This window comes from Lissotriton vulgaris, chromosome 12, assembly GCF_964263255.1.
Source record: "Lissotriton vulgaris chromosome 12, aLisVul1.2, whole genome shotgun sequence".
NCBI lineage: Eukaryota > Metazoa > Chordata > Amphibia > Caudata > Salamandridae > Lissotriton > Lissotriton vulgaris.
In genome coordinates, this window is record NC_141700.1 from 158556216 (window position 1) to 158582548 (window position 26333).

The following is a 26333-nucleotide window of genomic DNA, read 5'->3' on the forward strand; positions in this document are numbered from 1 at the left end:
CTGGCTGCTAAAACTGCAGTCAGTTAAGACACTGGTGACTCTCCCTGGCAAGCACAGCCTTCTCTCCAACAACATTTTGTTTTGGTTTCCATTTTATTACCCCCCCCCCCCATGACTATTTCATGTCCCCATTCACAGATGTTTGTGTACCGCCCCGGTGTCTGCCCTGTCAACACACTTGAGCTCCAAGACACTGTCCTTTTCCCTGCTGGTCCCAGCTTCACTGTAGTTACTATTTGTGATTTAGTTTCACTTGTGTTGTGTAGGTCCTCCTAGGGATCTTGGGTTTTCCAACACTAGTCACACACTTAAGCGTTACCAGGCGTCCCATTTTTGCAGGAAGATTCGTATGAACCGCTTAACCACAGTATTATTGTTTCTATTACTTTGATTACTGTTTACACTGGAAACATATTTTATATACACAAAGCTGTGGCTGGATAGATATCGTTTACTGCAACTGTGTATTCTACCTAGATTCAACGCATACCTCTCTGGTGCTAAGCTTTGGGTACTCACTCCAACAACACAGGGATTCGCGGAGCCTTAGGTGAGGCCCACTTTCCGTAGTAAATTTGGTATCTTCAGCACTGGTTGCTAGCATGTCAGGAAAGTATAGAGCAGAACAGCTTTGTCATCAACATGATAACACTGTGGAAGGCATTCCTACCTATAGTCAGCATACCAATCTACTAGACATTATCAATAATGCCTAAAAACAAATCTCTTTCTGGTCTGAGGGTTAATTAGGCCTGTTTCCCTGTACCCCTGCATATCCTGATCCTACCTTTGTCCTTAGTGGAGTTCCCATACTGTGGCAGCCTGACACATTTCGATATTTGGGAGTCAGGGTGTATCACCAGTCATCTGACTTGTTCGATGGTAACCATTCAAGGGCTACATCCATCAGGTCCCTGATGTCCTTCTGGCGTACAAACTCGCAGTCTGCGATGATCCCTATAGCCGTCTCAAAATAGTGGTCCTATCCCAGTTGCTCTATCATTTCACCAAGTTGCCCATACACATCGCGCCTCACTTCTTTTGCTCTTTTGAGGGAACGATAAGAGTTAATTTGGAGCAATTCACATTGCAGGGTGGTGCTGTTGAAACTTTATTTACCTACATTCCAAGGCAGGCTTGCAGTGTCAAACATGGAACAATATTACCTTGTCTACCAACTCTAACGGGTGGCGGATTTACATCCATCAGACACTGGCACGCTGTCGCCGGCCTGGACTCTCCTAGCGATTCTTCGACTCTTTCACCCATGCAATCGGGTAAAAGCAGGAGTCACTGCTTCTCGGAGTTGCGTATCGATGGTACCTTCGAAGTCTGTAACTCACCCGATCCACGATCTTGAATGCGCCGGCGTTACCACTACTCAGCACACCTAGAGGTTGCACCACCGCTACGCCTGCAGAGCTCTCCGCCTCGATAGAGGCTTGTTTTTCCAATTTTGGGGGGCTTATACCGGGATGGTGCCACTGTGCCCTATGACACACTAGCAGAGGAGGAGGGTCTACCCATGGGCCAATTTCATCTGCACAAATCACTTCTTGCGGCATTAGGAAACAAATGGGGCGACACGATACAGGAACATCCAATGCACCTAATTATACTATACTTGCATGTCATGGGGACCAGAAGAGATTGTGCACGTTGGTTTGCGGATTTGCTAGTCCACCACACGGCGACACCGTTTTTGCCTTTGCAGAGACACTAGGAGGAGGATCTGGCCCGTGCCTGCATGGACAAAGAGTGGGCCACGATATATGGAAAAGTCTGATCCGAGTTCCTTGCAATGCTCGCTTCCGCCTCATTCAATATTACATTGTCCAAAGGTCTTACCTCACTCCTGCAAAGATAAACTGTAACTTTCACAGCACTGATGCCGACCTAGATGTCAGCCTCCCCAATGCCGACCTCATTAACACGTTGTGGACTTGTCCACTCCTTACTACTTACTGGCGAAGCGTCACGAATCAGCTGTTCGCCTGCACAAGGCGCTCAGTGATGCACAAATGGAAAGTATGTATCTTGGGCCTCTTACATAGAGAAAAGAGGCAGAAGGTCACATGCCACTTCCTTGAGCTTGTTAAATCATTGGGATTCACCCACAGAATCAAAGGACCTGGGTATGAATAGTATAAAGAAGAGGATGGTCCTTGACTATGAACTAGTACCAAACTTATGTCGTTACTCAATAGTGCGATTAGATCTGCATATGTTGATTAAAGCAACATGGGGGAGATATATTTAGGAACTATCAGTTTTGTGCACATTGGTTGCAATCATAAAGGGTACCCAAAATATAGCAAAATCAATTTGTGAAAGGAAACATTAATTGTAACCACACTCTGATTTCTCGTTATGTCAAAAATTCACGTATTTATTTACAATATCATAAAACAATTCTAAACGGCGCAAAGGACTATCAGGGTATAGTCCGTGAGAACGGGAAAAGGGGTGCTCTTAGTGATGTAGAGAGGAAAGGGGAAAGGAGAGTGAGTGCAATATACAATTGTACTATTTACAGAAACCAAAGCGGGACAGCTTCCGCTACCATAACAACCTGTCCACAATAATTGAAGGGGAAGGGGCTTGAACTGAACAGGGTACAGGCATCCAAAATGATAAGCGTCGACGTTTCGACCCTATTGCTCTTGCTCTATCGTTTAGCCACACAGGGACATAGAGTGTTTTCTAATACATTGTCCGACTTCTTTTCACGATCTAGGTCACTTGAAGACCCGTAATTTAACAATTGAGAGAAATACCCTGAATTATCCAACAGAGACTACACTGGCAACCTTGTTTGCGACAAGCACCGGCAAGCCCCAGGGGGCACCGGTAGGCCTTTCTACCAGCTACTTTTCAGTGGTAAGTCTCGCTCAAAATTTATCAAATAGGTTAATATTCTAGACATAAAGTTTGGGTTTTAATCAAACCTGTTCCACCCTTCACAGGCCCAACTTGCAAGACCAACCCGATTGAATTCTAAGTTGAACCATTAGACAACCAGGAAGATACTAGGTGAGTCTATTCCCATAGATAAATACGACTGGATATCTGTACTCAGTTGCCCTTGGGAGATGGGCTCTGACTCAGTATCCCTTTTCTATCCAATAGGTGACCCACCCCCTACAAGTTTGGACGGAGGTCCACTCTGAGCAGTGCTATTGGTAATGTACCCATTACTCCACTTTAACTACACTCTTGTGCCTCTTTTTAACATAGCCTTAACACTTACCTCATTCTTGTACTACAGGTGTTCAACTTAGATCACCCGTTGGAATACGGCCGAGCCTTCCCCTCCCTCCCGCCCCCATCCCAACATTCTGTCCTGAAGAACACCCGCAGCTGAGGTCCCAAATACCCCAAGAGCAATAGGGTCGAAACGTCGACGCTTATCATTTTGGATGCCTGTACCCTGTTCAGTTCAAGCCCCTTCCCCTTCAATTATTGTGGACAGGTTGTTATGGTAGCGGAAGCTGTCCCGCTTTGGTTTCTGTAAATAGTACAATTGTATATTGCACTCACTCTCCTTTCCCCTTTCCTCTCTACATCACTAAGAGCACCCCTTTTCCCTTTCTCACGGACTATACCCTGATAGTCCTTTGCGCTGTTTAAAATTGTTTTATGATATTGTAAATAAATACGTGAATTTTTGACATAACGAGAAATCAGAGTGTGGTTACAATTAATGTTTCCTTTCACAAATTGATTTTGCTATATTTTGGGTACCCTTTATGATTGCAACCAATGTGCACAAAACTGATAGTTCCTAAATATATCTCCCCCATGTTGCTTTAATCAACATATGCAGATCTAATCGCACTATTGAGTAATGACATAAGTTTGGTACTAGTTCATAGTCAAGGACCATCCTTTTCTTTATACTTCCTTGAGCTCGGCATGCTGACAGCTAAATGCCTTATCAGGAGGTCAACCAAGCCTCCGCTCCTGGTGGCCTGGAGGCAATCTCTCCTGATGTGGGCCCAGGCTGAGAGCATTGCGTTGCACAGGGAGGATAATTTATTGCTGAGTAAATTCTCCATAGCTGCCAACTGGGACACTATACTGCATGACTTTCAAAGTCAAATGCACCCTGACTCAGACCGCCCCGGGGGCCCAGAGGGAGAAGGCGAGGTAGATGAAGAGACCTGACATATTATTTTGCATCGGACACACAGAAAGATGATTGGTGCTCAAACTGCATCACTATCATGATTCGTTGGGTTGGCTGTTGGCAGCGTGTATTGCTGACAAATATAGGAGGGAGAGGGCTGGGAGGTTTAGTCTGGGCCTAACATGAACATTCAGCAGAGACTCTATTACACTGAGGCGCACATACTCTCTGTTCTCCATGTACCAACTGCCTGTTCAACTGTAACATCTAACACTATTGTGTATCACACATAATAATGTTGGCCAACGTTTTATATGCTGTACTGCTATATGAATGGCAATGTAACTTGTCCTGACATGCCAGCTCCTTACCTCTGTTTAAAATGTAATAAAAAGATTCAAACAAAATCAGAAATGCCAAAAAAATATAACATTGTGTATTGTCTGTATTTTGCGGAGCTTACAGTTTATGTCGAAGCTTTATATTGTTCTTATCTTAAGTCAAAGATGCCTATTATATATTTTAGTTTATACCTCTAAAAGCACATCCTAGAGACCGAGTCAATGTAAAAAACAAATACATGTCAAAGTGTGTGTGCTTTTAAACGTGCCACACTGGTTTCACATACATACACTCTGATATGATAACAGACATGATGAAAATGCGTTATTGGTAAATCACAGGCTATATAATATATTACCATAAAAATACTAAAAGAAGTCTTACAACAATTTCTGAGATATTGTGCGTCCCACTCTGTAGTACGTTCCATAAATTAAAGTCTTGAAACTCCACCCACATCTTTGTACATTGATCCCTCAGGTAGAATCAGCATGTTAATGTCTGCATAAAGGTATCAAGAAAGACAGTGTATATTCTTTGAGTATTGTTGTGCTTGTTAGAAATCTTGGGCTCCTATAGGTTCTGCCAGAAGTAACCCGACCATTATATATATATTTTTTTTTTTTTACTTCACACCTCCACAGGATAAATATGTAAACATGGTGTGAGCATATGCTTATGATTTGCCGTTAACTATTATCCCAGTTTTAAAGAATCATTAAATTACATTAAGTGGCTTCGGGCCACCAACTATATTAGCTTTATCTTGGGTGAGCCTGTCGTTGACACTAGATGAGGTTCTCCTGTAACCTCCAACGTGAATTTTTTCAGTCCAGGACAATTTGCCATAAATGCCTCCCGAACGTCCCTCGTCACCATACAGTTGCAATGGATCTCCTCCAGGCTCGGACACTGCACAGACAGCTCCATCAAAGAGGAGTTTAGCTCGGCTGTCCAGATGGTCTGCAAAACAAGCTTCCTTAAAGTCTGATTATAATTTCTTGCGGCAAACCTGACCTGGTTTGCCATACAGTTTAGCGAGTTCAATTCTAAAGTGGAAACACGGATCTTTTTTTTCAGAATGTCTGGATTTTTCCACGCGGGTCTAGAGAAGGACAAAACCAGGTCCACTAACAAAATAGGATGACGAAGACTTAAAGCGTCCCAACGAGCTTCCGAAATGACGGGGATATACTTGTCCCATCGCTCACAGAAAATATCTAACCGAGTGAGAGGCACTCTCTCAGGCTTCAGCAGTTCAATAAGAACATCATCAGACAAGCTGGCATAAAACACACCCAACACAGATAATTTAGGGCAAAGCCTAAGCACCCCTTTGATGGTTTCTGATCTCACATTACAAACCAGTGTGCGGTTGTTGATGAACAAGCTACGTAGGTTCGGGTTTCCGATGGCGATCAGCATAATAAGTTCATCATCAAGAGTGATAGGCATTTTCCGAAAATCAATGTGATGAAGGTCAATTTGATTGTTTTGTCCACACACGTTTCTTATGCTTTCCAAGAGGTCTTGTCCAGAGTAGAAATAAGGGTTTTCCCCCTCGCATATAATGATGAGACTCTCCAACCTGTCACTCTCCAGGGCCAAGCTGTCCAGGACATGCGCCACATTGTTTCGATTAAGTTCCACAGATTGATCAAAGAAGACCGTCAGGTGCTTAATATGACCCAAAACCTGATACAGCAGGACATTGTCATCAACTGAGTCACAGCTGAAAGAGAGAAAATAATAAACTAATGAAGTAAACTCACCCACATCACAAATCCCTACTCGTCTGCTGGATCGCTCTTTGAAGGGCATTTGAAGAGAGCGCTGCAGGCCTGAAAAACATAAGCTATTTCAACAGGTTGAGATAATTGTCAATTCTTTTATTTTTAGGAGAAGCCTACTTTAAACAATTATAGTCTGGAGAGCATGCTAAATATTGACTATTTGAAAGCTTGATCTAGCGCTTTTTAAGTGCCACCCCAGTCACTGACAAGTAATGTATTCAAAGCACAGCAGCCATAAATTAATAGATTTTGCTGCACTTGGAGACTGCAATGCAACAGCACTCACAGCTGCCTTTAGATAGAACTGACCACTTTGCTTGTCCTCCTTGCAACAGTTCATAATCATAAAGTGAATCTGTGACCTAAAGGAAGCCAACATATTGATCATTTATTTAACGTAAAAATATTCAGTGACTCCTTTTACGACAAAAATGCTTCACCTCCCCCTATGAAACTGGTTGTTTATTTCCGATACAACCTGACAGGCACATCGGTGATGGGAGATGCTATCAAAATGAATACCTTGTAGGTTTGGTTTTGGCTATTTATCATAAAGATGGCTTGTGCTAACACTTAACATGTTTAATTTTATTTTGTTTTAAAGATTTTTACAATTTTATGTTAACATATGTAATAGCAATTTACTGTTTTATAACAACCAAGAGTCAAGGTATAATTTATAAATGTAGGTCATATGTTGACCATATCCCCCAGACAAACTTATTTTAGAAAGTGAAAGAAATGATCAAAGGGATCTGAATTTGCTGTATAATCCCTATGTTCTTTTATTCAAAGCGGTGGAAAAACGTCCCACACTCACCATTGAAAAAATGTATTCTATTTCTTTGAAAAAAGTTACTCTTTCCAAAGTACCTTGCTACAATACTTTGGTGATTACTTTACTGGAAAGTGTTCCTGTAGTACATTTGAATGCATACTGAAGTGGTGCCTCAGTTTTGTTGTAGCATGGTTTGCTTTAAAATGTAGAGAGAATGCTATTGTTCCTGCCAGAACTGAAGAGTGTGTGTCCCCCTAAACTTGAGTTCATCCAATAACTTGTCTCACCACTTTTTGCAGACCCCCATGACTTGGAAACACCTACCATGAAAGAACCAAATAATCTGGTACGGAAGCTCATAACACTCATTCAGCAGAAGTGGAAAGGCATCAGAACATGGTTTAAGTGGCTGGTAGACCCACATGAGCACCTACTTCAGGTTGGTCAATAATGGTGGGTGAAGCTGAAGTCAGTACCTATCTGAACTTTAAAATGGCAGCTCCATAGGATTGCAAAGGATGAGAGAAATTGCTCAGTCTTGGTTGGGTGAACTGATGCAAGAAGCATACAGAGCCTCAAATTAGAAGTACGGTACAGAAATTTAAGGAGCAATTATTTCAACTATATGACCAGAGTGTTAGATGGTGGTGAAGAATAAACACGTGGATAAGAGAAGTCTTACGTTATATTATGTTGATAATGTGTCTGACATAACAGACAATATAGAGACAAATCAGGAGGAGCAGTAGACCTTCTTTTCAAGAGCCATCAAGTGGGCTCTCTCGAAATCAGAAAGAACCTTTGAAACTAATCCAGAAAAAAACTCAGTTACAGCTAAAAGCTACAGTAAGGATTCGCAGCTATCACATACACATCTCACAAAGAGGTAGATACGGCAGATGAAGCCAATAAACCATGATTTTCAAATAAAGTCATAGACAACACTTGGCTGACTGTCAGCCAATTCTGTAACAATCAGACGTTTAGTCAACAATTACTGAGGAGTCCATCCTGAGGAAAACTTTGTGCTTCAACAGTACCAAACTACCTCAATTGAATCCTTATGTTTGGCTGAGTTTGTTTGGGAATAATAACACCACTGATAGCCTAACAGTATTCCTTGGGTGAATTAGCTATATATAGTTCATCAGGAGTGATTCTGCACTCGATAATCATGAACCTAGCAAGTTATCCCTGTCTGGAGGACACATTCTTTTTTCCATCAGAGCCTGTGCCTTATGTGGCTATGAAAGTCAGTATGCAAACTAACGTTTTTTTCAGTTTATGTGGTTCAACCGTTTCTTATAAAATTTCAGGTCTCTCTCTTTGGGAAAGGAACTGCCAGCTCTTCCATGAACAAGGGGAAAGCAAGTGTGTTTCTTATTGGTCACAGTGGTTGCTAGTCTAAGAAGTTGAGCAGTTGTTTTTCAGTCTCTCTTCTGTTTCAGCTAGATGAAATTCCCTGCTCCCAGAACGAGCATGAAAAATAAAAGAATGCATTGGTCCATCATCTGTTTGTGGTATGCAATGAATTCTGTCCTCAGCTGGTTATGGTGGTTAAAAATTCTTGGAGTACATGATGTGTTCTGTGCTTTTACAGCTGGGGCTGATTGCTCCAACCGTGCTGTGACCACAACTGTCATTCCATAGACTAAGCTCCAACTCTGTCCTTTTACGGTAGTGGTGGACTACATAACACAGCCAAAGTTCATTCTCGGACCTGTCTAACAAACCTCACTGAATTACTATACCAAGTCTGAAGCAGACCTTTCAGACCATCCTCTAGAAAGTCATCCTGGACACATTCATTAAAGACATCTGGGTACTGGAGATAGTCTGAACAAGCAACAACACTATTCTTGCAATCTCGAGGACAATCCAGAAATAATTTACAGTGGAAGAGCCAAATATCAAGCATTGTTGAATGAAGTACAGAAGTGCTACGCAAAAATGCCAAAATCTATTTGACAGACAGTGGACATGGTAAATTGTAATTTAATTTTTGTTCTCAGTTAAGATCATTAGATTTGTAGTACCTCAATCTTTCAAAATAGAACTAGTATAGAGAATACAGTGTCTACTATATCCATGCAACCGCAAGACAGCTATCAATCTTAAAGTTGTACACTCACATATCCAAATGGATCTGTATCTTGGGTTCATAGTTTCTCAATCACGGAGAGTCAATATCAGTTTATGATTCTGCTATTTGGGCAGGAATCTGGTCCAAGGAGCTTTCCTTCCCTGGTTCATTTCGTGGGCCGGTGGCAGAGTGGAGGGGCTACGTACATCCACATTTGAACCACTTGATGTTTCAGCAGATTTATCTGGAAACACAGAGAATATGGCAGACTCCAAAGCAGTCTGGGTTTTAAATAGACAGTAAACACCGAGCACTCAGCCACACCAACAATTAGAATGTACATGTGCTTGGTTCTACTTGGTCCGGAGACATACATTTCTCTCGCTAGATTGCCAGTTAAAGCTTCAGAGTCAGTTTTGGCCATGTTGGAGATGAAACCAGCAATAGCGCAGCAATAGTTGACAGTTCAAGGAGAACTGTCCACGTTTACTGATGTTGTTCTTAGGGCATGATTGCTTTTAAAGATTCTGGTTCAAAAACTACAGTCCACTTGGAGGAAGGCATACCTCATATAGAAGACCCTAATTTCAGTTATGGCTTTAATGAAAATCAATCTGGCCTGAACCCTGAACTCCTCCTGAATGACAGAAGAAGCATTGTCAACGACCCGATGTGTGCCCTTGATTTTAGAGACCAATCTAGGATGAAGGGCGGATGTGTTAACTTGGAATCCTGATCTGCCCAGTGATTGTGGTTTCCAGTGCATAAAGCCTGGTCATCGAACTGAACAGAGCTTGGAGCTATTTTTCAAAATCTATGGATCTGTTCAGCAGTTTGATCTAGATCATTACTTTTATCTCGTAGAATAAAGCCCTTTTACCAATTGTTTATACTCTTCTGTCATGTGGAAGGATTTTGTTTGTTATGATACCTCGACTACGTTGAAGCACGTAATTTTAGTGCTTCTGGAATAGCAGATAATGACGTGGTGCCCTTTACATTTACCAGTCATGAGCCACTGTGTCTTTCACCCTCGACTTCTCCAATTCGTCTCCCTCAATTGCCTCTTCAGACGATGTGTCAGTTTTGCCTAATGACCCAGAGGTTGAACTGTGTGTTCTAAAGGGAGATATGTGGATATCCAGCACACTGGGTGTCAGTGCTTTTTTTCTTAGTGCACTTTCAAAAATGTCCTTCTCCATTTTGCATCCCCTAAAAGAGATTAGAAGTTTTAAGGAATGTTGCATCTTGCTGTGTCTTTTCTTCAGACCCTATTAGCTGAAACTAATTTGATACTTGCAGCATTGGCACTCTCTCTACATTTAACTGCTGGGTTGTCTGATGCGCGTCGATTTTTGGGATTTACTTTTGTTTTTATAGGCAGCACCATTTTGAGCATATGGTAGGCATATCTTACAGCTAATATTGTGTGTCTTTGGATGGTAAGCTAGGATTATTGTTTAATTTAAAGACATGTATGTGCTTTTCTCTGATGCAGAAATTCTGGAAGTAGGATTTTAGCCCTAAACTGATGCATCATCTTTTTTATAAAGATCAGTGGTGCTTTCGGTGTTTTTATGAGACCCAAAATGCACAGAAGATGTATTACTACATGATCTGGGGGTTCTAAAGATATATATGTGCCGAACAAACGGCTGTTGTAAGTAAACAGAAGGTTGATGTGTAATATTAGTACCTAAATATGTGGGGGTTAATAAAAACCACGCTTTATGGGATAGCATGTTGCCTTACTCCAGTCACAAACTCACCTCATTGGTAAGGACTTTGCTAATGATGATAAGAACTCCTTGTATCAAAAATAACTAGTAAGTAGTAAAACATCCTCTGTGATGCGCTGAACATTATCACAAGGAAACCGCTCAGATGCTTATTAAAGATAGGCCAAAACAAATTTAAAGGACAAAACTATTTGCCATCAATGTTTTTCCAATGTGTCTCATATTTGTGGGCTAAAGTGAACTAAGAGATACACAATAGCACTAGCTACCCCCCATTCGTCCCACAAAACCTTATCTACTAAGTCTCATTTTTACCTGATCTCTGTAGAGTACCAAACGGAGTAATCAAGCACAGCTGTTGCCCAGTCTACGCACACCTGGGCCACCGCATGTCTGTCTTTCAAAGACAAATGACTAAAGATCTGGCAGAGTATTTCCTGTGGGACATGCTTCCAAAGTCCGTCCATCAGAGTCCTTGCAGAATGATGGTAAATATGTTCTTTCAGAATCCTTTACTCCCTGTTCAAAAACACAAATAGTTCAGTAAGGTGACCAGAAGACATCTTCATGATAATCTCAATTGTTTCTATATTTAAAATATAGACTCAGCACTAGTTTGTTAGCTTTAACGTGATAAGTATGGTCCTGCCCTATGTATTTTATGGCAGGTTATATGCCGTTGCTCTCAAGTCGCAAAGATACTGCTTTTAACAAAAAGTACATGAATTCCAACTTCATTTTTGAAAATACAGTGAATGCCATGCCAATTTCAAAAGAAATACTCAATCTATGTTAATTCACAGTCAATTCCAATATGCACGTTAAAATTAAAAATACAATACTTAGGGCCAGTGGCGGCTGGTGACATTTGAAAGTGGTGTGGCGTAAAATAATTGTTGTACTGCACTGTGGCGAGTGAGCAAGCCCGAATAACCTACGGGAGGTTCTTCACCTGAGAAATGTTTGAAAAAAGAGTCGACAAATGGTGCATTTTCAAACAAATTTGTGGTCACAGAAACTCCACTCGACTAATTTGCAAATGTCTAATTTCACCTCCACAATGTTAATACCAATGAGTGGCTGAACAAAGAGCTGCGCCTGACCTGCACAATGACGTCGTCAGACCAGGCATCCTCACTTCCGTGGTTTCACTGTCCCCATAAGAACAACATTTGAAGTGCTCAGTGACAAAGGCCTGCCAGAAATGATCCATCTTCTACAGATGGGTGTCTCATAAAGTAATCAGAAAAACTCCACCTTGGGACTAACATACCTGAACATGTTGGTATTGTTACTAATTACAACCGAACCGCACTGTTCAGTGTTTCATACATATATCAGGCAGCGAGTGAATACTTTCAGTATAAAACAAAGTTAAAATATAATACAAGTTCCCAAGGGAAGCAATAAAATGCTGTATAATTATTCCAGGGTGTCAAAAAGCAACGCAGAATGTGTAAGAAATGGGAGACCCGGCCACTGCTCACATGGAGAGATCATTCTGCTGCTGCAAGAGCCATCATTCACTGAGCCTGAGATGCTTTTCAAAAACTGTTCTTCAGTAGCAGTTTTTCATTACAAAACGCAACAGAGAGAATGCAACATTATTCGAGTTCCAGCAAGTGTTGTACAGGTGTTCCATGACAGATGATAATATTTTTTTCTATATTAATTCTGCGTTTCATTTGTTAAAAAATAAATGCATTGATTGCTTGCTGTTGTCTGAGTAAAGTGCTGCCTTGCCACATAATGTAGTCAAGCATATGTTCCACAAGAAAAGACCCTGTAACTGAAAAGGTCTTCAAAAATCCATTACACACATTCTAAGAAAGTGCGCAAGCTTTAATTATTATGATTTTAATTGGACAAATCAACACACGTTTCTTTAAACCATGAAATGGGAAATTGATCAGCATGTGTTAATGGGGTACAAGCATTCAAATTACCTTGAAAACAATGTCAGCTTCCTTTAATCGATATGCTGTGTTAATCAGAATATAATAAAGCTGTATACTTCCTTGAAGCCAATATCACCAGGGCGCGCTGACTTGAAATTTTAAGAACATCTCAAATTTGGTAACAGAGAAGTTGCACTAGTAGGAACCTCTCTTTCCAGCTACTGTGCAAAACATTCAACAGGGCACAGTAAATAATACCAGGAAACCGTGAAGTAAATTGAAGAACAAAAAACAAGTCTCAGGTTGAAGGCGCAGGTGTACCAATAAAATGACACCTCGCACAAGTTGAACAGTTTTAACGGGTCTTGTGCAATGATATCAGTCTTAAGTAAGTGTGCGTGCCCCTGGCATTTTGAAATGGGAGCGTTGGTAATCCAACACACGGCAATGAGAATTAATACATACTGCCCTCCCGGTCAACATTTTTTAGGTCTCGACTACGTGGGCTGCGTATGCGCAGTCTCGCTGGCGAGATTTTATGTTCTTAGATCAGCTTCAGTATCCGGCTTTCAGCCCTGCCCCTCTTTCCCATTGGCCGGTGTCACCTTTTATGCTAAACGGGGGCCAGCCATTGGGAAAGAGCATTCTGCGACATAGACTTTTCTCTTTTTGAGACGGCCCACTTGGACGGGCTAGTCCGACTTCCTTTTGGCGTAAAAGGTTTCTTATCTTTATGGGGCCTTGTTGGCCCCATAAAGATAAGAAACCTTTTACGCCAATAGGAAGTCAGACGAGCCCGTCCAAGTGGGCCGTCTCAAAAAGAGAAAACTCTCTGTCATAGTGTCAGATCTTATAACAACATTACGGCACCTTGACGTGAAAATTATGAATTATCACATACGTCCCGATACAAAATACTCAATATTAATAATAGCCCTCAGCATTCCAACAACATTCCGCCCTCTTAACTCAGCCCTGTGACGTTATTTCTTACCCCCTCCAATGTATCTCTGGACAGATTCAGTCTGCTGACGACTCGACAGACAGGTAGAGTCTACAAGCCTCTCATGACACACTGTCACCAGGCATCGCTCTACACCTCACTTCCATGCTCTATGGTTCCTGTTAGCTTTCGATGTAGTCCATTTGCTCGACTGCGCTACCAGAAGTGTCTTTCTGCTAGTAGGTTGGAGTCTCACCGGAAATACAGAAGTCCTTCTTCCGGCTTTGCATTCCCCTGCTCAGACTGCAGCCGGCTCCCGTGGTATAAAGGAGGTGCAAGCGCAGATGAAATGTCAGTTGTGATAAAAGCGGAGGTGATGATCCCCGCCGAGGAGAGCGATCAACTGCTCATCAGGCCGCTGTGAGTGAGGCACCAACAGGGGGTTGTCAGGCAGTTGAAGGGGCATAAAAAGCAGTAGCTGATAAGAGGCTCATAAGCAGCATATGTACGAGACTTTTACACATGAAAAGCAAATGTAGGACCAATGTATTTTAGTATTAGCATTAATAAAATGGGGTTCGTGTTTTGTGTGCACACACACAGCCGTAGGATGGGGTGAATTGTGTTACGAACGAGGTGTGAACACTAGTAACGTTCTTGCCCAATCATTGTTTCTGTGCAGTCCATTAATAATGCTCCACAGACACACACATAACGGTATGATGGGGTCCTCGGCAGACGGTGCCTGCGGGAATGGGTGGGCGGGTTGCACACACGCTACACTGCTGTCGCGTCTGCACTAGTCCCTTGTTCTGAAATCGTTCTGTTCCAGTTTTCCTCTTTTATTCATCGTCCCTCATGTGTGCTCCTTCCTGCTGTTATCATCATGTCCTGCGTTGGAAACGCAGGCCCCACGGACCCCAGCCGGGCAGCTCCAAGTCTGTGTCACAAAAAGGTTATAAGCGGCGAGCCGCACCTCTCGAGAGTGCTCTGTTACCCTGGAGTACACATGTATGAACCTGGAGAGAGCGGTTGGCCACAGAGTCCTGAGAGATTAGAGCAGAGTCCTGGGGCCCCAACAACAAGGGGAGTGCGTGAGGGGCTACAACAACAGTAGTAAAATTATTACCGTAGGCGCATACCATTCCATGAAATCATGCTAACTACGCCATATGCAGGTGAGGGAAAAGGCAAAACGAGGGAGGCAGACCCCCGTTACACAGTCGCCCCCCCACACACACCCCCCTTCCCACAATGTGAATCCCTACCAGTGGGGAGGAAAAGAGGTCTCTGACCGCGTGCCCTCAGAACAGAAACACACATCGTTAGGTGCCTCTTGGGCGAGGGTCCACTCGAGTTCCCATGGCACAGCCCTCGAGGGATCCTGCCTGGCATACTGTGCCAGCCACACATGTCACTTGGGTACCGGGTACTACCAGGGTTCTGTTTTGTGTTTATCAAAATCTCCCAGAATTTGTACATTTTGCTGTAAAACTCAGCAATTCCTTTCCCGGGATCCTGCAAAGTATTGTGCAGATGAGTTACAGAAACGCACAGATGAAGCACCTTCCTGGTTAAGTAAGCAGGCGCTCTTCGTGAGAGCACCAGACAGACCCCAGCAGACCTCCTGTGTTTTAGCATCCCTGCAGTTGAGAGCAGTGATCATGTCCCATTAACGGCATGCTGAGGACAGCCACGGTGAGTAGCGGCACTGAGTTCAAAAGCGATGGTTGCTGTCCCGAATTAGACAAATTTCTCTAGCAGCTGACTTCTAACGACTTGAAGAGCACTCCTTCCTAGGCGCTTGTTTCTTCTCTTGCTGCGCAGAACCCTCGCTGTCTCGTCAACCCCTCACTGCCCTTTCCAGCACAACCCTTTTACCTACCCCCATTTTCTTTCCGAGCCCTCACCGTCCTCCTTCGTATCCAAAGCCTTTGCTGCCCCTCGGATGCTTGCAGTGCCCACAACCAGCTCCTTACCTCCACTTTTGTTTGCGGATCACTCACTGCACCCAATTAGCTTGAAGAGGTCTGCGGCGCAGCCTGAGGTGTGAAGAATGGAAGGTTGGCACAGGGAGTGTGTGCGGCCTATGACATGCGTGGTACGGTATTTCATAAAATGTTGTAGGCTCGTCAGGACAAAAGTCTGCAAAGTGGTGGACATGTTCTTTTGTGCAGGTTTCTAACTTGCACCACATGGCGTGGGAAAAGCTTCATGACGCTGAGTATCCGTTGTCTTGTATTGAGTTGTCCACGGGAGGGACGTCGTCGTCTGGGTGAAGTTACTTACTAAGCATTAGTGTTTGTTTGATATCACTGTGTTAAGCCCTGAGCCGCTTCATGGCACTAGAGGACACCTACGGTGCGTCATTTGCTTCCATATCGCATTACACCCACCCGACAGGGTCTAACCTTGGCCTCGCCCTCCCTCTTTCATGAAACTGGACTTATTTAACACCCCTCCCTACAAATCCGAAGTATTCTTGAGTAACAAGTATGGGGTTTTAAATCATACACAAATGCTATATGTCACTCAGCGCAGCTCCTTCGTTCACTCTTTTCTTCTCTACCTCGCTTTCTCTTCCCCTTTCCTCTTTCCTGATGCGCCCTTTCTCCTCTCACCCCTCTCCCTGTAGGTCCCTGCTCCCACCCCTAGTCTGTCACACAAACCCAGTGAAATTAGTGCTTCACTTGAGCCAGCTCTGCATAAGATGCCCGCCTCTCCAATCTGCTATATTAAAGTGAATTACAGAATGTGGTCCCCATTAATTCCTGAATTGTACTTCAGACCGCATTTATTCCATAAGAGCAATTTCATTTTTATTCTGCCTCAAAAGAAACATACCAGAGAGTGTGTGCATGTTATAATTTCTTTTCGGAATTCCGACCCACATTAATTCTAACTGTTGATAAAATGGGTTTAAAAATCATAATGAACTCTTACAGACAGTAAGGAATGGCGTGGTCGGGGGAGCTGCGGTGTCTACGCACTTACAAACAATTTTTGGGCTTTTGCGAAAGTTTGATATTAACTCGAAGCTAACTGCACTCTTCAACTCTATCCTACAAAAAAACATCATACCACCCACTTGGCAGTGATCGATTCTTGCACCAATCTTTAAAGGTGGGGAAAAAAATCTTCAGGGAATTACCGCCTAATTGCCCCTATCGACAATGAAGCAAAGTATTTTGCCGGAATATTGCTCAACTCACTCCGGGCATGGGCTGATGACCATTCCGTAATTCCTCCGAATCAAACCGGGTTTACAAGCAACACTGGTACCTCGGTCAATCTTATGACTCTCTCCTGCTTGATAGATCAGGCGGAGACCAGCACTTGCTCGCTCTATATGGGATTCGATCATTTTCTTGCCCATTTTGAAATACCATCTACTATGGCCTCTCCGGCCAGCGCCACGAGACAGCAGGGCAGCAGTTATAGGGCACTCCATCGGGTGACCCCAGGTATGCTTACGCATGCTCTGGCTGATCACCCTGTGTCTTGTTCAGGTGACCTGGAGAAAGATCTGGAGAGCCTGCAATCCTGGCTTCTTGCCAGACTAAATGAGCTCGCTCCTTTACAGCCACCCAGGTCCGCTGCTCTACGGGTCTCTGCCCCCTGGTTTACGGAGGAACTAGCCCATGCCCGTAGGCAATGCAAAGTTGCTGAGCGGGCTTGGAGAGCCCAGTACGAGCCTGAGGCTAAACAACGTTATAGAATCATGATGAAGTCATACCATGATCTAGTCCTTCAGAGCAAGAAATGCTATTTCGCCAAAAGGATCGACGACGCAGCTAACTCCTGTAAGGAGATTTTTTCAATTGTGCGTGAATTCACTAGCCCCCGGTCCATCTCTATTCAGGGTGCTCCAGTAGAAACCTGGGCTAACACTATTGCCAACTTCTTTACCACCAAAATTAGGCAAATCCAGGTTTCTTTTCCGCTGAGAGCCCCTGATGACGTGTCTGTGGTGCCGATTGAGACAGCCTCTCTGTCTCCCTCAGGCCCAGCTCTGTTAGACTTTCCTCCCCTTCCGGTTGCCACATCTTTAGCCTTGATGAGGAACCTTAAATCGGGTTCACCGTTAGATCCGTGCCCAGCAAAATTTCTAGCAAAAATGGCAGACGCCATCAACCCCATAGCCAATCCCATCCTTAATCTATCCCTGAGCCAGGGCTTTCTGCCCCAGGCCTGGAAGCAAGCCATGGTCATCCCCCTGATCAAGAAGCCCAATCTTGACCCAGAGGCGCCTTCCAATTATAGGCCAATCTCGCTCCTTCCAGCACTGACTAAGATCTTGGAGAAACACGTGCACAGCGTGCTTTCCAACTTCCTGGAGTCTAATGATTTACTTCATGAATCCCAATCGGGCTTTCGCTCCAACTTAAGCACCGAGACGGCGCTCCTGGAAGTCTCGGAGATCGCTAAAGAGGTGCTGGACACAGGAGGCAGGGTGATGTTAGTCATGTTAGACATGTCGGTGGCGTTTGACACCGTCCCCCATGAGGATCTCCTCACCAGGCTCCGTGACATCGGGCTAGGGGGGACGGTGCTCAACTGGTTTCGTTCCTTTCTGGCCAACCGCCGGCAGGCGGTCTGGGTCCCACCCGGGTCCGCCGAGATGCCGCCATTGGGAGTCGGAGTGCCTCAGGGCTCTATATTGAGCCCCACTCTATTTAACATCCTCATGACCCCTCTGGCGACATTGGCAGAGTCCTATGGGGCCCGGATCGTCTCTTATGCTGACGACACCCAGCTCCTTTTCACCTGCCGCAAGAGCGAAGAGTTCGATGGAGAAAGGATCCGTGAGTGCCTTGGGGCTGTTTTTAGCTGGTTTTCACACAACAGCCTTAAGTGCAACTCGGACAAATCTGAAATTCTATTCTTCGGATGCCCATCAGAACCAGATTGGCAGGGATGGTGGCCTGCTGACATGTTCCCTCCCACTCAGTCTTCTAAGTGGGCTAAGAACCTGGGAGTTAAAATTGACAACGAGCTCTCGCTCAAATCCCAGGTTTCTACTCTTACGGGAACATGTTTTGGGATTCTCAGAATGCTGCGTAAGTTCTTCCCCCTTCTCTCGGAGCAACATCGGAGGATCACTGTTCAGGCCCTCATAGGGTCCAGATTGGACTATGCCAATGTCCTATATCTGGGCTTGCCTGAATACCTCCTCCAGCGTCTGCAGGTCACCCAGAACGCTGCTGCGCGTGCTATCTTTGGCCTTCACCGCCGCACTAGTGCCTCTAATCTCCTTGTATCCCTTCACTGGCTTCCGGTGCGGGAGAGGATACTGTTCAAAGCCATGACTCTTGCCCATAAGGCCTTGCATGGCAATGGTGCCAAATATCTTCAGAGGAGGCTGGACTTCTATCGACCTGCACGATCCCTCAGGTCAGAAGCCTTGGCTTTGGCTCGGGTGCCACGCATCAAAAGGGCTCGGCTAGGCGGCCGGTCCTTTAGTTTCCTTGCTCCTCAGCTATGGAATTCTCTACCGGTGTCCCTGCGAAACACCGCAAACCTGCTCGTCTTCAGGAAAGACTTGAAAACCTGGCTGTTCGCTGGATAATCTGTCCCCTCTTCTAGGCCCCTGTTCTTCTATTGTTATGTTCTCTAGCTCTTTTCTTTGGTCGGGAGCTCAAAGCGCCGGGACACTCCTTTGGAGTAGCCGTTGCGCTATAAAAGTCCCATTTTAACATAACATAACATAACATAACATAACATTCGTAGAATACAAAGCCGCCTTTGACAACGTCAACAGGGCCAAGCTCTGGCAGAAGCTTTCTAGACTAAACATTCCAAATTTGATTTGATTTATAATTTTATAGAACGCGTGAATGCCCATGGGCGTCTTGACGCTATGACAAATCAGAGAACTCCGGGTCGACAATACAGAGACTAGCTGGCACAAAAGAGCCACGTTTTCACTGCTTTCCTAAAGGAGAGCAGGGATGGACTGTCTTTGATAGATATTGGGAGAAGGTTCCATATTTTTGCTGTTTGTAATAAAAAGCTTCTCCCTCCCCATCTGGCCAATCTGTATTTAGAAACCTGGATTAAATTGGCCTGGCTTGATCTAAGAGGCCTAGAAGGTTCGTACAGTTTAAGATGGGTTTTTAAAAACTGCTAGCCAGATCCATGAAGCGCCTTGTAAGCCAGGCAGAGCGATTTAAACTGCACTCTTTTGGTGGTGGGGAGCCAATGAAGGGTTTTTAATTTGTGGGTGATTGGCTCATGTTTGGGAATGTCCAACACCAGCCTTGCGGCTGCATTCTGCAAGCGTCGTAGTTTTGCGAGAATTTGGACCTGTGCCCCAGCATACAAGGCATTCCCATAGTCTATCCTTGACAAAGCCAAGGCTGTTACCACCGTTTTACGGGCGTCTGCTGGAATGTAAGGCAGGAGCTTTCTAATCATTTTCAATATGTACCAGACTGATGAAGCCAGTTTGCTAGCCTGAGCATCAAATGAAAGTTTGATGTCTAGAGTCATACCCAGGTTTTTCACCTTGTTTACTGGAGCTGGGCAGTTGCCAAGGCTGACCACCACTCAGGGGACCATATGTTTGGATCAGCCCCCAGCACCAGTACTTCACTTTTATCCCCATTTAACTTCAGGCAGTAGTTCATCATCCATTGTTTGACCGGTGTCATACATGATCTAAATGTATTCGCTGTCTCTTCAGCATCGTTGCTGATGGACACCACTATCTGGGTATCGTCGGCATAGGAAACTGGAATAAAACCACTTTTTCCTATGATTCCCCTCAAATGGCCTTTTAAGAGCCATCCAGCTCCTGCATTAGGACACATGGGTCAGGATCAAGATCGGGGACGGCTTTAGACTGTCACGCCCAATCCCGACGACAAAAGGTCTTAAACAAGGATGCAACCTGGCACCCATATTTTAAACTTATTTTTATCAGACTTTCCTGAAGCCTTAAACAAGGTAAACTCTCACGCTCCCAAAGTAGCTGGTCTGCTCCTGTCAATTCTTCTTTACGCCGACGACGTGGTTCTTCTAAGAAAACAAAGATTGGCCTGCAAAGACTCATGGACGCTACCTTCGAATACTCAAACAAGAACGAGCTCTTGATAAATAACAAGTAAACAACAATTTTGGCGGTACGTCCAAGAAGGGCAATGAAGCTGTTTTGGGTCCTGAATCGTGAAAGCGTTGCAGAATCCATCTGCCACAAGTATCTAGGTGTTCTTTTCAACAACAACGGAAGATACAAAACTCACTTAGAAGAACAAAAAAACGATTGGTGCAGCACTAGCTTTTGCAATTAGTCCTATTCACAAGAAGTTATTCGGCCCAACTTTCGCTCCAACCCTGTTGGCGGCACAGGCAAAAGTCATTCCTACATTAACTTACGGAAGTGAGGTATTAAAAGGATTGGACAGTGGCCAATTAGACAAAAGTATTGCTAAAATCTACAGAACAGTGTTTAAGCTACCTATACAAACATCACCAGCCCAAATTAGGCTTTAACTGGGCATCTGTAACCAATCACTGGCCAGATCTATGAGTTTCTTAATGTGCTGTCACAAATTGAGGTAGTCGAAGGAAGGCAGCCTAGCGCAACACCTATGGTTTTGCCATAACACAAAACTATGGCGTACAGGGCATGAATATTGGGAAAGAGGACTAAAAACTTTAGGTTTGAATGAAGTTTGGAACCTTCAAGTAAGCCACACTGAATTTAAAAGGCTAGCAAAATTAAGTGCAAAAAAACTCTCCTTATTGGAAAACAAGCGGTACAAAAGGGGGTGGTGATGGACGGAGCATCTGAATCAATCAAACACTCACACCCAGTCAAAAGATCTGGGTTTAATCCATCACCGTTCTTTAGCCCACTCTGCCACCTCAGTTCAGACATGGCTATATGCAAATCAGTCTGACCCTGTGCCTCATGGGAACAGTCCAGCCCGAACTGCCAAGCCATGTCTTCCCTGGACCGGAAACAAGCTTCAGAGGACCGGTTTCTGGCATTCCAGCCGTCTTCAGCCCAGCTTGCTTGAATCCAGTGGCAAAGTGAGCAAGGGACTCACGTCTGAGCATACCCTGCCACACTTATGGCGGCCAAAAGCGGTACAAAAGGGGGTGGTGATGGACGGAGCATCTGAATCAATCAAACACTCACACCCAGTCAAAAGATCTGGGTTTAATCCATCACCGTTCTTTAGCCCACTCTGCCACCCCAGTTCAGACATGGCTATATGCAAATCAGTCTGACCCTGTGCCTCATGGGAACAGTCCAGCCCGAACTGCCAAGCCATGTCTTCCCTGGACCGGAAACAAGCTTCCGAGGACCGGTTTCTGGCATTCCAGCCGTCTTCAGGCCGGCTTGCTTGAATCCAGTGGCAAAGTGAGCAAGGGACTCACGTCTGAGCATACCCTGCCACACTTATGGCGGCCAAAAGCGGTACAAAAGGGGGTGGTGATGGACGGAGCATCTGAATCAAACACTCTGGGTGTGAGTGTTTGATTAGTTCAGATGCTCCGTCCATTACCACCCATTTATACCGCTTTTGGCCGCCATAAGTGTGGCAGGGTATGCTCAGACGTGAGTCACTTGCTCACTTTGCCACTGGATTCAAGTAAGCCGGGCTGAAGACGGCTGGAATGCCAGAAACCGGTCCTCGGAAGCTTGTTTCCGGTCCAGAGAAGGCATGGCTTGGCAGTTCAGGCTGGACTGTTCCCATGAGGCACAGGGTCAGACTGATTTGCATATAGCCATGTCTGAGTGTTTGATTAGTTCAGATGCTCCGTCCATTACCACCCCCTTTTGTACCGCTTATTGGAAAACAATGAAAGGGTAATTGTGCCGTCAAGGGTTTTTGTTAAACTGTTGAATATTCAGAATTATATATTATTTTGTGGTCCTAAACATTTGACACCACTGATGCACAATTTGTGTCAGACGAAGTTTTTAGACAAAAAGAGAGAGCAATAGCAGGGTGTATGGAAAAGTTCTGTTTGTTTTAATTATTCACAAAACAAGAATAAAATATACATGGGTATACCATTTGTTGCAAAAGCTACAATAGGAAAAATATCAAAAAAACAGCCTATTTGCAGCAATTGTTGTAGCTTATCCACCTATTCACAGATTCTATCATTACAAGCGGTGGAACAAGCGCAGTCGACGTTTCGGTCTCTAGGCTTGCGTTATGGAGACCATCCTCAGGACAAACAAATCAAATCATGAATACCCTTTCTTATAGATTAATGAAGATCATGGAGTTTAAATGGGCCTCAAATTCAAGTAGATGGTAGCGCTGAGTGCAATCATCTGTAAAGACAGGAATCAACTGATTTTATCTCTCCCTGTGTAACTTTAGAGGTGGCACTGCTGATAAACACGTACATCTAGTCTGTACTTCAGTTCTCTGTATATTTAAACGATTGGCAGGCCCTCTGTCACTTTTACATGAAGTTCACTTAACACAGCAGTCCTGGCTAAACAAAGGTCGAAGGCGATCCTCACAGTTCAACAGGCAGCCGCAATCCGGCAGAATATTCAACAGTTTAACAAAAACCCTTGACGGCACAATTACCCTTTCATACCTATCGCCCAAGCCCTCAAGGGTATATTGGGTTGCTCATTCTTAGTTGACATATTGGAAAACAAGGCACGTCTGGCAGGAAGAAGCCACGGCTGGATGACCCTGCTATCATACGTCCAGTTGACACCTCAGAGGTATCTAACCTTACCATTTACTGCACGCACCAAATCAAGTTTTTTAAAATTGAGAATGGGAGTTATCAACTTGTCATGTCACCTGCCTAAATGGAAAAGAGATCACTGCCAAGAACATTGTTGAAACCATAAGGAAGACATAATACATATCCTATGCCTTTGTCCAAACCGGTTGAAGGAAAGACTGTCCATTTTAAGGAAACTCTGGAACATCAATGAGGCCAGATCATGCAGAGCCGCAGTTTTGGCCTGATTTGACCCACGGAACACAAAATTAAACTGTGCTTTAGTAAGGTTTATGAAGCGATCTGTAAAAAAACTAGGGGAGGCGAGCCAAGAACAAGATCCTTCATCAGAATAATAATTTGGCAAGTCCCTCCTGCAGCTATCAAGGAAAGGCCAACCGGTCAGAGTCATCATACCAACTGACTAACTGGGCACCCTGGCTGGACTACTCGAGGCCAAACAAAAAAGGGGGGGTATTTCTTACTAATAGGACCTGAACTTCCACTTTCTTTTAACATTTATATTTTAATATTTTCTACTTTGCTAAGGTTTTTTAAATCACGCAATAAAGTTTCCTTGCACAGATATTGGCATTGTAAATGACAATAGCTTTTATTTATCTATTCTAACACATAAATAAAAGACATTGTCAATTATGATGCCAATAGCTCAAACTCTCATAAATGCGAAAATTGTCTTCTGCATCATACTTTTCTACTCCTCGCTATTCTACATTCCCTCTTTTGCATTCTTCTCATCATTCTCCTTCCAAAATCTAAACATTGCTCCTCTCCTACTAAATTAAGGTTTAAACTATTACCAAGGTAACAAACACAATTCTAATAACATAAAATCTCGACAAATCAAAAACATACACTAATAAATACCAAACTAAAAAACAATGCCATTTACAAAACAAATTGCTTTAACTTTAACAAAGGCGAGACCTATTGCATTTCCAATGCTTGTTTTCATTTCCAGCGCTGGGTCACGTGGAACTAAGTATAACAGTGCGTACCATTCCTTCCGAGCAGTAACGTCAGGGCAGATATGAGAAGCTGGTGCATGTCAAATGCCAAGAGATTGTGCAGTCTTGTTTTTATTTAGTTATTATTTTACTCTCTTTGGTTTGTAACCTGAAACGTCACGGTACCAAAGCAACAAGCATGAGTGCGCTAAGCACCTCCGGAAAGCGGGGTACTTTGACGTCACTCGTATGTTCAGTGCCTGCCCCTAATGTTTTTATAGTTCCAGCCTGTTTATTATCACAATTTGCTCACACTTTATGGAGGCTTCAATGACACCCTCAAGCCGGGGGCAATAAGATTCGAACGGAACCAGTAAACTTAAAGAAAATGGATGCCCGCTTGAACTGATGGACAGAAATAAATGACGTCCACTCACACGTCTAACCTTCTCAAAGCTTCATTAAATACTTTGTCGAAGCTGCGCTGTTTGTCCAAGCAAACACCCAATGACTTCGTCTCAGACACTGCCATCCCTCGTAGGACATAACTAGTAGGTCTTTTCCTGTTTGATGACGCCTTTTCGTTCTTCCAGCTGTATTGGCTATTCAATTCAACGACGACTTTTGGGGCAGCCAATCAGTGCGCGTCCTGCCTTCTGATACTTCCAGGCCATCAAGCTTGGATCACTGCAGCCTGGAGCACGGAATATCACTGCAGTCTGGAGTACGGAATATCTACGGCCGAGATTATTAAACGTTTTGACGTATTTGAACCCCAACCGAAACCCTACTGGATGCCGAGATCCTGACCAAAGGCATTTCTTCGATTTGAAATTCATAACAATAAACACAATTAGTCATACATCAAGCAAATACACAAATTATTAAACATTTCACTTAATTTACAAACATACAAAATACAAATATTAATTTGAATGGGATGGCAGAAGCTTTTTAAAATGTGGTTTTTATCTGCAATAGATAAAGCGACATGCTAGACTTAAACATATCACGTCGTCTTTTTTACTCCTAATACAATCTTTTTTTTTTGTTGGAGCATGCAGTTTTTCAATTGAGGCCACATGTGGTGCAAACTAGATTCTGTTTGCTGGACATGCCCAAACTCCAACACATTAAAATTACATAGACGGTTTAGGGATGGACAAAGAAGGCATTGGCCGAGGGCCCCCACCATCTAAGGGGCCACCTGGTAAATTGATCTTTCTCACTTTCTCTCACTCTATCCAACTTGCATTGATTTCTTTATTACAACCTGTTGTTGCAGGAATTCGGTTCAGGAACAGAACTATGCTTGAGACCATGGAACATCTGCGTTTAGGGAATGAGTCATCATACCAGCTCAGTACCCAGGAGCCAGAGTTCGACTAGCTATAGTGTCTCACTTGCCCTCCTAGCCTTACTAGAGAAGCAAGTGAATTAGCACCCCAGAACACAACAGTCTCGACCCACTCAGGGATCGCGGTACCAGAACACACCCGTTCACTCTCTCACTCGTACTCCTCCACAAGAAGAAACACAAAAGACACAAAGAAAGTTTAGAATATTTATTTAATCCATCATGTCCTAAAATGCAGTATTGGTGCTCCTATTGAACCGCCTGCACATCTCCATTGCGTGAGACTCCAAAGACTGACTGCTGGCCATTGCTGCGGAGGGAGGAAGAAAGCAGGTGAAGATGCTTCCCAGATCACCAGCGCCGCTATTACCCTCACGGCACGATTAAATAAGGTGGGCCCCCGCTGCGAGGCTACCTGCTGCGAACCGCCAGCTCGCTCTTGGGAAGTCAGGCTCCCTTATGATGCTAACTGAGACATCGCTGACTGCGACAGGGACATGCTGAGCCATACCTGCGGCTGTGCAATATAGAGCGGACTGCTGGTGCCCCTGTGGGAGCTGTGTGGCAATACATGGGAGAATTTAAACTTGCC

General features: G+C 44.0%; 2 protein-coding genes across 2 annotated transcripts in view; both read right to left on the minus strand.

The window, feature by feature from the left end:
* Positions 1-11301, minus strand: part of FBXL8 (F-box and leucine rich repeat protein 8) — a 121495-nt gene extending 110194 nt beyond the window's left edge. The window contains exon 1 of the mRNA XM_086947663.1: positions 11180-11301. The gene's annotated coding sequence lies outside the window, so the exon portion shown is untranslated. The remainder of the gene's footprint in view (positions 1-11179) is intronic.
* LOC147673745 (F-box/LRR-repeat protein 8-like) lies at positions 4557-24971 on the minus strand. Its single transcript, XM_086947664.1, has 3 exons — positions 24831-24971; positions 11180-11383; positions 4557-6203 (listed from the first exon to the last, which is right to left on the minus strand). Exons 2-3 carry the CDS (start codon positions 11329-11331, stop codon positions 5222-5224), a joined length of 1134 nt encoding a protein of 377 aa, XP_086803790.1. The 5' UTR covers positions 11332-11383; positions 24831-24971; the 3' UTR covers positions 4557-5221.
* Between the last annotated feature and the right edge of the window lie 1362 nt (positions 24972-26333).